At 39.9% G+C, this 12,019-nt stretch overlaps 1 protein-coding gene across 1 annotated transcript in view; it reads left to right on the forward strand.

The window, feature by feature from the left end:
- The window catches only part of cdc5l (CDC5 cell division cycle 5-like (S. pombe)), a 77,143-nt gene that overhangs the window by 36,060 nt on the left and 29,064 nt on the right, over window positions 1-12,019 (forward strand). The window contains exons 8-11 of the mRNA XM_069886691.1: window positions 730-918; window positions 4,232-4,380; window positions 7,300-7,462; window positions 9,103-9,267. Of these exons, the coding sequence (XP_069742792.1) occupies window positions 730-918; window positions 4,232-4,380; window positions 7,300-7,462; window positions 9,103-9,267 (666 nt within the window). The remainder of the gene's footprint in view (window positions 1-729; window positions 919-4,231; window positions 4,381-7,299; window positions 7,463-9,102; window positions 9,268-12,019) is intronic.

The raw sequence follows: 12,019 nt of genomic DNA on the forward strand, positions 1-12,019 counted from the left end.
TGACACAGTGGTCTGCCTCTTGCAACACAACCTATTGAATGTGTTGGAAGCTGCTTTCTATCCTCCCTGCACCTCCTACCCCAATGTAATACAGGTACACAATCCTTTATCTGGAACCCTTGGGGCACAGTGTGTTCCAAATTTTGGATTTTTCCAGATTTCAGAACAAAAGCCAGCTGCCCCAGATTTAAACCCACCTGAATTGTGCTGCCGTATTCACCCACTTCCAATCATGCTGGTGTCTTTCTCCCCCACCCCCCCAGCCTGCCCGAGTCGCACTGCCATCTCTCTCCCCCCCTCTCCCGCCCGAGTCGCGCTGCCGTCTCTCTCTCCCCCCCCCCAGAGTCGCACTGCCGTCTCCCCCCTCGTCCGCCCAAGTCACACTGCCATCTTTCTACCCTCCACCTGCCTGAGTCCTCCTCTCCCCTCCCCCCCGCTGTACCAGCACCAGGAAAAAAATGCTGGTTTTGGAACTTTCTGGATTTTAGATGTCCGGATAAAGGATTGTGTACCTGTACTTTTGCACTGTGCATTAGATGATTCATTGCTGTGAGAGTAAGCTGAGAACAGAGATTTGTTTTTTGCCAAGTTCTCAGCACAACTGTGAGAGTAGTTGATGGACAGGGAATTGCACTGTCTATTTAATGGCTTTTTAGCTAATAGGCTAATCTCTTGATAATGTTTGATGCTTTGTTGGGCACTAATGTACAATTTGTATTCTTTTAAAAGATCTCTGATGCTGAATTGGAAGAAGTGGTCAAAATTGGTCAGGCAAGTGAAATAGCCTGCCAAACTGTTGAAGAATCTGGAATGCCAAATTCTGTCTCAAATGCTCTTCTCTCTGAATATAACATTGCCAATACTGGCTTGAGTTTACGAACTGCACGTACTCCTGCAGCTCAGGATCGTATTCTCCAGGTAATGATCTGAAATGGTTCAGTTTTGCATTGTAACCTATTATGCTCAAGTTTTAAAACTTGAGGGTATAGAACAGTTAAAACAGATACTAATATTAAAAAGCAAAGATTTTTTTATAATGACATTGGGGATGGGCAAAATAAAAGATATAATGGAGCACAACAAAAGACAGTACTGAAATTTCGCCTCCATGAAATTGGTAGGAAAAAGAGGGAACATGCAATATTCTTGGCAGATAAAGATTTTATTATATCAAGAGCAAAACTAGATGGACAATAGGTTCCCTTAAGGCTCCATGTGGAGCCTTAGGAAATGGACAAGGTCTTAAAAGAATGCTTCTTGTCTGTATAATTAATAGAAGTTTGGAAGTTGGTGACTTTTGGGACATAAAGGCAGATAAATCCCTAGGGCTTGACCAAATGTAACCTAGATCATTGTGAGGAACAAGGGAAGTTGCTTGAGCCCTTACAGAGATTTTTGTTCCTCCAACAGCCGCAATGATGTATGGAAAGACTGAAGTGTGGCTGATGATTTTCCTTTATTTAAGGACTCCAAGGACAAAGCATGGAACTATGTTGTCCTTGTAGGGAACTACTGAAGTCTAACAACAGTTGTGTGAAAGGTACTGCAGGGGATTATGAGAGCCAGGATCTATCTGCATTTGGAAAAGCAAGGACTAGTTAAAGATTGTCAGCGTGGCTTTGTCTGTGGTGAAATTATATTTCGCAAATTCTATTCATTTGTTTCCAAATAGGACCACAGGAATTGACAAAGGCATGGCAATCAATACTTTCCATGTGGACTTTACCATTATCTTTGACAAGGTCCCGTTTAGTTGGCTGGTCCAGAAAGTTAGATCACATGGGGTTCAGGGTGAACTAGCCAAATGGATAGAAAATTCGTTTGGTGGAAGAAATCAAAGATTGGTAGAGAAGGGTTGTTGCTTTTTTTTGGGTCATCTCTATTAACTGATTGAATGAGGATGTGGGTGGGATGATTCATAAGTTTGTAAATGACATAAAAATTGAGGTATAATGGGCAGTGAAGAAAGTTGAGTTTACAACAGGATCTATATCAACTGGGTAAACAGGAAAAGGAATGAAAGATGGAATTTCACTCATACGATGCATTTGGTATGTTGAACCAGGGAAGTACATCCACAGTAAATGGCAGGGTCTTGGGAAGTACTGTAGCACAGTGAGATCTAGGACTACAAGTATTTAATTCCCTGTAAGTGTTGACACATGTAGACAGATGGTAAAGATGCTTTCATTGGATAGGGCATTAAGCACAAGAATTGGGATGTGATACCACAGCTGTACAAGGTGTTGATGAGACTGTACTTTGGATAATGTGTGCAATTCTTGTTGCCATACCATACAAAGGATGTGATTATGCTGGAGAGGGTGCAGAAAGAGGCGCAATAATGTTGCTGGGATTATTGGGCTTGAGTTATAAGGAGAAGTTGGATGGGCAGAGACAATTCTTTTTCCCAAGAGAGTTAGAGGCTGAGAGGTGACTTTGTGGAGGTTTATAGAAACATAGAAACATAGAAGATAGGAGCAGGAGTAGGTCATTCGACCCTTTGAGCCTACTCCGCCATTCAACGAGATCATGGCTGATCTTAAAGTTCAGTACCCCGTCCCCGCCTTCTCTCCGCAACCTTTAATACCCTTATACTGAAGAGATAGATCTAATTCCCTCTTAAATATATTTAATGAACCTGCCTCTACTGCCCTCTGTGGCAATGAATTCCACAGATTCACCACCCTCTGGGTAAAGAAATTCCTCATCTCGGTCCTAAATGGTTTGCCTATTATCCTCAAACCATGGCCCCGGGTTCTGGATTTTCCCATCATTGGAAACATCCCATCTGCATCCATTCTGTCCAGTCCTGCCAGAATTTTATATGTCTCTATGAGATCCCCTCTCAATCTTCTAAACTCCAGCGAGTACAATCCCAATTTGCGCAATCTTTCCTCATAAGTCATTCCTGCCATTCCAGGTATCAGCCTGGTGAATCGCCTCTGCACTCCCTCCATTGCAAGTACATCCTTCCTTAGATAAGGTGACCAAAACTGCACACAATACTCCAGGTGGGGTCTCACCAAAGCCCTGTACAGCTGCAGTAAGGTATCCTTGTTCCTATACTCAAACCCTCTTGATATGAAGGCCAACATACCATTTGCCTTTTTAACCGCCTGCTGTACCTGCATGCTCGCCTTCAGAGACTGGTGTACAAGTACCCCGAAGTCTCTCTGCACTTCCCCATCTCTTAATCTATTGCCATTCAATTAGTAATCTGCCCTCCGGTTTGTATTACCAAAGTGGATAACCTCACATTTATCCACATTGTAGTGCATTTGCCATGTATCTGCCCAGTCCCTTAAGTTATCCAAATCACACTGGAGCTTCCTGAGCCCCTCTTCCGTGCACACAACCCCTCCTAGCTTAGTGTCATTTGCAAATTTGGAGATATTACATCCAATCCCCTCATCCAGATCATTAATGTAAATTGTGAACAGCTGGGAATTATGAGAGACAGATAAGGTGGATGGTCACAGGGTAGTGGTCTAAAACTAGAGTACATAGATTTAAGGTTAGGGGGCAAAATCAAAGTGGAGGTTTAAGGCGAGAAGTGTATAATATATGTAATTGAATATCTACCAGTATGTAATTGAAGGTTACCCCATTCAGCTGTTTAGTTTTGGAGATTAAGGACATGACATTGCATACAAATTTATTTGTCTTTTATCTTCTGTAATGAAAGGGTCAAAAGACATCACTGCTCTTAGTACCCTGACTGCATTTTTTTGTCACATAGACCACTGGACTGGACAGAATAATGTCTTATAGGATATTTTTCTACTGTTCACACAGGGAAAATTAGAGACTGGGACCAATAACTTTTATTTCCTTTTCATCTAGTTTGACATGTAGCATCTCCAAAGTTAGTCAAAAGTGCACAGTCAGAATCACACTTGTCAGTATTCTATTTTAGAGTATCAGCCACTGTCTGCCAAACTGGAATGAGGCAATTTTTAAAATCACATGGTAGTGAAAGATGGCCTTTGGTAGACCACTACTTTTTAATGCTTTTTTGCCTCTCTTGTTTGGAATAATATTGGAAGACACCAGGCCACTGTAATGGTAAGCTTTGATTTCTGTCAGGCCCTGTCCTAATTCAAAGTTGGTTGGAATATTGGATTCCTTGCTTGTGAGTGATCCATGAATTTGGAACAAATAATAGGAAAAGTAAATATGAACATTAAAAGTGGTACTAAACTGCATTTTTCTACTCTTTATTATGCAGGAAGCGCAAAATTTAATGGCACTGACAAATGTCGACACACCTTTAAAAGGTGGACTGAACACTCCTCTCCATGAAAGTGATTTTTCTGGAGTAACTCCACAACGACAGGTCGTTCAGACACCAAATACAGTGCTTGCAACACCTTTCAGGTAATGATTCTTTTTAATGTGACAAGTTAATTTTTATACACAATTTTGGAATAAAATCTATTTGTTTTATTGAAACTATGTTTTAATTTTATCAACTGATATAAGATTTTTTTCCATACATTTGCTGAATTTGCCTTGTGTAATTTCTTCAGTGTTTTTAATTTTTTTTAAATTTTCTGGTGGTGCATTTATCTAGATCAGACCTGGGCAATGTAAGGCCCCTGGGCCACATTTGGCCCTTTGGTTGTCCCTGACTGGCCTGCGTAAAGTTAATTGGAAATTAGAAAATAAAACTTAAATAAGTTTACCCCATGCATGGATTAAAATTGCATTGCTTTTATTTTGAAGATGTCTTTTTTGCACAAGTTACGTACGGACGTAGGCTACACACGTGTATATATATGTAGTAGCCTACGAATATAAATCCGTGAATGAGCACACCTTTACCTTTACTCAGTTTACGAGTGTTAGCCCACAAAAATATCCGCTCATGCTAAAAAAAAAAGAAAGATTGATGCAGAATTTTTAACAAAACATGGACTACTAAGTATTTATTTACTGAAGTCAGAGGTAAAGCCATGTGTTTAGTTTGTGGAGAGCCGATTGCTGTGTTTAAGGACTACAATTTGAATCGCTGTTACGAGACTAAATACGCGGAGAAATACAAAAACTTGACTGATGCTGAACGGGCACGGACATTTGAAGCTTTGCTAGCTAAGCTGCAAAAGCAACAAGGCTTTTTTTTTAACCAAGCTTCATACATCCAGGGATGCAGCAGCCAAGACCAGCTTTGTGATATTCTACAAAATCACTAAAAACAGTAAGTCATTCTCTGAGGGGGACTTCATCAGAGTGTTTGGTGGACTCTTGCAGTGCTAATATGCCCTGAGAAAAAAGAAGCATTTGAGAATGTGTTCCTCTCCAGACAAAACATGACGAGAAAGATCGAGGACATCGCGGGAAATCTGGACCTTCAGCTGCAAAATAAAGTGGACAATATTGATTTTTTTCTCCTTGGCTTTGGACGAGACCTGTGATGTCCGAGACACAGCCCAGTTACTTGTCTTTGTCTGTGGGATAACAATGGACTTTAAGATTATGGAGGAGCTGGTGGCAATGCGGTCAATGAAAGGGACAACGACGGGGAGTGATTTGTTCACGGAGGTAAATGCATGCCTGGACAAGCTGGGACTTAAATGGGACAGACTGGCAGGTGTTACAACGGATGGTTATCCAAATCTAACGGGGAAAAACGGATTTTGAAACGGATGAAAGATAAAGTGCCTGAAATTGGTATTCTTACATTGTATCATACATCAGAATGTATATAGGCTGCCACACAACTGTAAGATGGCTCAACCTAGGCAAAGTGGGACCGAAAGCAGAGATTCAAGAGTTTTGTGAGAAGAAAGGCAAAGTCAGACCAGAGCTCTCAGAATGGGAACTGGATGGCAGATCTTGCATTTGCTGTTGATGTGACTGCACTGATGAATGAACTAAATACCAAACTGCAACAAAGGGGCCTTTTTATTCATGAAATGTACAGCCTGGTGAAAGCTTTCATGAGAAAGGTGAAGTTTCTTTCAAGCCAACTGGAGAACAACACTCTCACATGCAAACCCTGAAAGAAGTCATACCATCAGCTGATCACTTTTGCAGGTACTCATCCATGTTAGGAGCACTGGTTGATGATGAGTTGAAGACTTCAAAACAGTTGAGGGTGAAATGCACATGATTTCCTCTCCCTTTACCTGCTGTGTGGATAATGCACCCAGTGGTGTTCAGCTAGAACTCATTGACCTGCAATGTGATATGATACGGGCAGAGCACTTTAAGTCGGTATCACTGCTGGATTTTTACTCTTCTCTCAAGGAAGAGAACTTTCCACACATGAGGAGGCATGCTCAGAAGATGTTGGTTCTCTTTGGATCTACCTACATATGTGAACAAATATTCTCAGTGATGAAGTTTAACAAATCCAGGTATAGATCCTCTCTCATTGATGATCATCTGTCAGCTGTCCTTTGCATATCCACCTTAGACATTCAGCCTGACTTCGAAGCACTTGTTCAAGCCCACAGAGACTAGATTTCACTCACTGAACAAGAAAAAAGAACTGAAAAACAGCAAATGAGGTGGTTGGACTGCAAGCAAAATGGTAATAACAATTTGTATAAAGCTGATTTAATACAGTCTTTCAAAAATGGTACATTTCTGAACATGCACATTTTGTTTACAATTGTTTTGGGTAATTTTGATTGAATAAAAGATGTTTTTCCTAAGCTTATTTTCCATTGATTAATCATCTCATTTACTCTTACCAGTCGCATTTCGTCAAAACTGCAATTTACTGCTTTTATAAAGAGATAAATTTAATATTAAGTCTATTGGTCCGGCCCTCCACAATATTTTCTGTTTCTCATGTGGCCCCTTGGGAAAACTAATTCCCCACCCATGATCTAGATTATTTCACAGATTATAAGGCATCCTTAGTTCATTTTATAATTAGAAAAGACAATCCATTTGTTCTGCCATTATTTATGTTCAGATCTTAAAAATTGATTGCAAAATGATTAGATGATCTTAATCCAGTTCATAGTGTCCACTATTGATCTGGGTGGGATTATTTACATTCAAGGGAAATTATTTTACTCCATTTATCGCTACTTCAGGTTGGGGGAGACGAAATCAAATAAGAAGTATGAATGGGGAAAAATGAAACTGCGAGCGGGGTTAGGACCCTGTTGTCAGTACACTACTGTGAAGCAGGGAGTGGTTTGGTGACCCTGTTGTCAGTGCACTAGCTAGCTCATAAGTACATTCTATATTTTATTTAGCATTGTCTTTTCATTATTTATTTAACTGTTTCCAGAGTGAATGGCAGTCTTCCTGTAAAATATCTCATTTTAAAACATATAGAACTCCAACACATGGGAGTGATGGTTTGACTCCACGTAGTGGAATGACGCCTAAACCTGGTGCCGCAGTGACCCCTGGAAGGACTCCTTTACGAGACAAATTGAATATCAATCCTGGAGAGGAAGTGGTGGATTATAATGACCCTTCTTACACCAAGCAACTGGTATGAAGTAGGATTATTTCTGAAGGTTTTTTTTTGTAATAAAAATGAATAGTTTTATACTGATTAATTAATATATAGTAATTTATCTAAGCTTAAGTACTTGCCTTAAAGCTAAAATTCCACCATGAGCATTATGCCAGCTGAATTTTTAAGTTTAAGTCTATTTGCCACACTATACCCAGAATAATTGCAAGTGTTCTCCTCAGTGGTTGGGCCTGTTTCAGTTATAGCTTTGTGCTGAAATTATTGCAAACATTATGGGAGACAATAGATCTCACAAGCTAATATTCACATACTAATATGTATATTTTAGATTGCTGATGAAGATTACACATGAATGAGCTTTGAAACTAAATCATGGTATTTCATTCCAAAGCTCTACACTGACCCAAGGTGATAATTGAGAAGATGCTAAAAATGTTTTTTCTCATGATGGGAGAGGGCAGAGGCTTAAAGTGAGATGTAGAAGGTAACTGTTCAGCTGCAGCAAGTAAGAATTTTGGTGCACATGTTATGGAGTCCAGAGGACCCCAAAAAGCAGCAGCAATAGGTATGCACCACAACACAAAGGGGTACTTAAACAAAAGTAGTTTTTAATTAATTAACAAGAAAACAGAATTAAGCTTTAACTTATTACTATCCACTTACTTAACCTACTCAATCCCCCCTCTAATACTAAGTGCAGGTGTGTGTAATGTGTATATATGCTCAGAAAAGTTATTTGGATCATAGTCCAATCTCACCGGTTGCAGGCATTTCTTGTACTGTGCACAGACGTTAGCATTAATAAAGTTCACCAGGCTTTGGTGCTTAACAGGCAAATGGTTACCACTCAGGAAAGTTCTGGTTTGTTTTCTGAGAGAGACTCCTTTTGTTTCAGGACATCTGAACCTGATTCCTTTCCAATCAGTTTTGTGATGAAACTTGCCCCCTTTAAGGTTCTCCAGATGATCCTCTTTCTTTCAGGTCACCTTTCAGACAGCTAGTCTTCTCCTTTGATCAGGCAGTCTTCCAAAGTTTGCCAACTTGTCCCTCTGGAACCGATTTCTGTGTCTCTCCTCTCTCTGCTCCCTCCCTCTCTGAGAGCAAAGCTGTTCTCCTCTGCCTGCAAAGATCACATGCTCTCCCAGGCATGCTCCTGAATCTTACTACTTTGTTGCTTTCTGCAAAATACCACTCTGCAAAAGTCCTGCAAAACTTCTGTGTTTTTTAAATGTTTGGGTGTAACCTGCTCTAATAATTCCTCCCAAACTACCTCTAAATACTCTGTCACACACATGCATGTTATACAATGTGTATGACAAAAAAAATCATTATCTGGTATCTGCTAACAATTGGAACCCTGTAGTGGATATGCCTCTCATAAAGCTGGTGTAAAATTACTAGGCTGTCAAAATCTTACAGCAGATTTTCTACAAATACTGAAAAAGCCAGAGCTTGAAATAGGATCAGCCTTGGGCAGATTGATTTAAAGGGTCCAGTTGTTTTCTCCAATTTCTCTTTGACATAGCCTTGATAATCTTCGGAAGTTGAGTAGCAATATACATGTTGACTTTAAAAGTGAGCAAGCCTGCAGCTAACATTGGAAACTCTAAAAATTGCCAATATGCCTCAACAGTCATACTTAATTTTTCTTGCAGGAAAGGGAGCACCGTGAACAACTACGGATGGGTTTGCTTAATCTTCCTACTCCAAAGAATGACTTTGAAATTGTGTTGCCGGAGAATGCAGAACGAGAGTTGGAGGAACAGGAGATAGAAGATAACTTCATAGAAGATGCTGCTGATGTAGAGTCTCGTAGACAGGTAACCTTCTTCAAGAGTTCTCCCATAACAGTCTTTACAATGTACAGTACAACTCCAATTATCCAAAATCGTTTTCTCCAAAATCCTCATTTATCCGAAATTTTCCTCGTTTCAGGTAACTCCCTCCCATCTCTCTTTCCATTTCTTCTTTACCTTCCCCTATTGACTTTTCTCTCCAACTCTCCCTGTCAAACTGCGTGCCATTGTCTCCTAGGCTCAAGCAGTCGGAAGAATCCTTTGTCCCGGCGTCATCAAGCCTCCTGGACAGAAGTGGGATCTTGGGTTCACTGGTGTCCCCTTCCCTCTTATCCTCTTCCCTCCCTCCCTCGGCGCACCAGAGCTCCCGACGCCAACTCCGAACTCTCCCCTTGGCCTACTACTGCACAACGGACTCCCCAGTGTACGTGTGTAGTAGGCCAAGGGGGGGAGGATTCTGAGTTGGGCATCAGGAGCTCCAGGGAGACAGGAGCCCACCATCCCGGAAAGTTTCCCTGAGGATCAGCGGCAGCAGTGGGGATGTGTTGGGGATCGGCGGCAGAGTTGTGACCTCCATTCTTTTGGCGAGAATTAAACATTAATGCTTGAAAGCCTTCCCTTGTTTGTTGTTGTTTAAACATAGATACAGTGATTTGCTGCTGCTAATGGGGTGCTTTTTTTAAAAAAGACCAGTTATCTGAGAAAAAAAAACATTTATTCAAAATTTGGCCAGGTCCTGACCATTTCGGATATTGCAAATACAGAATTGAACCTTTATTCACAAAGAATCAATTTAATGATAAGGACTGATATTTGAATGTTAAAAGTGATCATTCACTAAATGCCTCGCTGGTAGGTCAGTGCATTGGAAAAGTATATTTTGTTCGAATCTCATTCCCAGTCGCTCTTGATCCCAGCCATGGAGACTGATTTTAAATCCAATAAATTATTATAAATACATATTATCAATCCACTGTGAAAATAAAACCGCAAGTTTAAAAAAAATAGATGAAGAATATTAGTATTTGAAATTCAGAGGAAATCAGAAAGCATAGACTGGACAAAAGTCTAATTTGTAAATATCTAAAAAAAAAGTCCATTAGAAAGATTAAATTTGGCTGATAATGTTCAAAAGAGGCAAAATTATCTCGAATAAAGATATCGTTATTTGGATACCTAATCTATGCCATTCCTTGAAACCTGCGTCCAGAAAGGATGGCTGGAAAAAGATGGTTATAATAGGACTAGTCAAGGAAAAACACCATTAAGCCTAAAGAATTTCCTAAATTCTCAATTTATTTTGTATTACCAGATTATTTATCAATGTAGAGAAGGAAAATGGTTAAAAGGATCCTAAAATTTTAAACATAGAAGTTTTTTTTGGAGAACTACAGTTCCATTTCTTCCCAGAAGGGGTGATTCACTCACTTATCCAAATGTAATAATAAAAGTAAATTAAGTATGCTAATTGCCCAATAGTAAAACCTAAAATCTGGAAGTGATAATCCTCCATTCCTTGTAGTCTTTTGAAGATGGGCTTTGTTCATACATGGTGTGTAGGTAGAAATAACTAAATCTAGTGAACTGAAAAAAAATTTGGGAATAAGAATTGGTAATGTTTGAAAGAGACACAGAAATGTAGGTAAAATGTTCATTTTAATTGAATTAATATAACCCATCATTTTAATAGATAAGGTGACCAACCCAGTAATAATAGTTTAATCTTCTTGAATAATACCAATAATTTCTTTCATTAATTTTTTTAACTTTTCATAATTATAATTCCTAAATATTGGACTTGATCTTTTCACTATTTGAAACAGAAGATTGGAATAACATGCAAAAGCACCTTTTGAGGGTAAAAGTTCACTCATGTGTAAATTTATAACCTGAAAACTGACTACATTGATAGCATTTTTAGATAAACATTGGTTCTCTACTCTCAGCTTGATTAATGATTCCTCATTTTGTGCAAGACATTGTTGATTACAATTTAAGATAGTACCCAGAATTCATATGTCCAAACTTAAATTATCTAATTTTTATGCAGATATTGATCCACTATGTACAAAATGTAAACTTTTTGAAGCTTCTCCAGTCCGTTTTGGGTGTGCCCAAATTTAGAGAAATTCTGGAAAGACATTTTCCAAATTTTATCAGCGATTCTTAAGATTAATTTAGAACCTTGTCCATTAATTGCTCTGTTTGATTTTTCTTGTGACCCAGATAAACCTATGTCTGCATCTCAGGAAAAAGTTTTAGCTTTTATCATGTTGATAGCCGGATGAGCAATCCTACTGAATTGGAAAGACAAGTTATCCCCTACTCATTCTTCTTTTCTTTGGCTTGGCTTCGCGAACGAAGATTTATGGAGGGGGTAAAAGTTCACGTCAGCTGCAGGCTCGTTTGTGGCTGACAAGTCCGATGCGGGACAGGCAGACACGGTTGCAGCAGCTGCAGGGGAAAATTGGTTGGTTGGGGTTGGGTGTTGGGTTTTTCCTCCTTTGCCTTTTGTCAGTGAGGTGGGCTCTGCGGTCTTCTTCAAAGGAGGTTGCTGCCCGCCGAACTGTGAGGCGCCAAGATGCACGGTTTGAGGCGATATCAGCCCACTGGCGGTGGTCAATGTGGCAGGCACCAAGAGATTTCTTTAGGCAGTCCTTGTACCTTTTCTTTGGTGCACCTCTGTCACGGTGGCCAGTGGAGAGCTCGCCATATAACACGATCTTGGGAAGGCGATGGTCCTCCATTCTGGAGACGTGACCCACCCAGCGCAGCT

Source organism: Narcine bancroftii, chromosome 6 (assembly GCF_036971445.1).
Source record: "Narcine bancroftii isolate sNarBan1 chromosome 6, sNarBan1.hap1, whole genome shotgun sequence".
NCBI lineage: Eukaryota > Metazoa > Chordata > Chondrichthyes > Torpediniformes > Narcinidae > Narcine > Narcine bancroftii.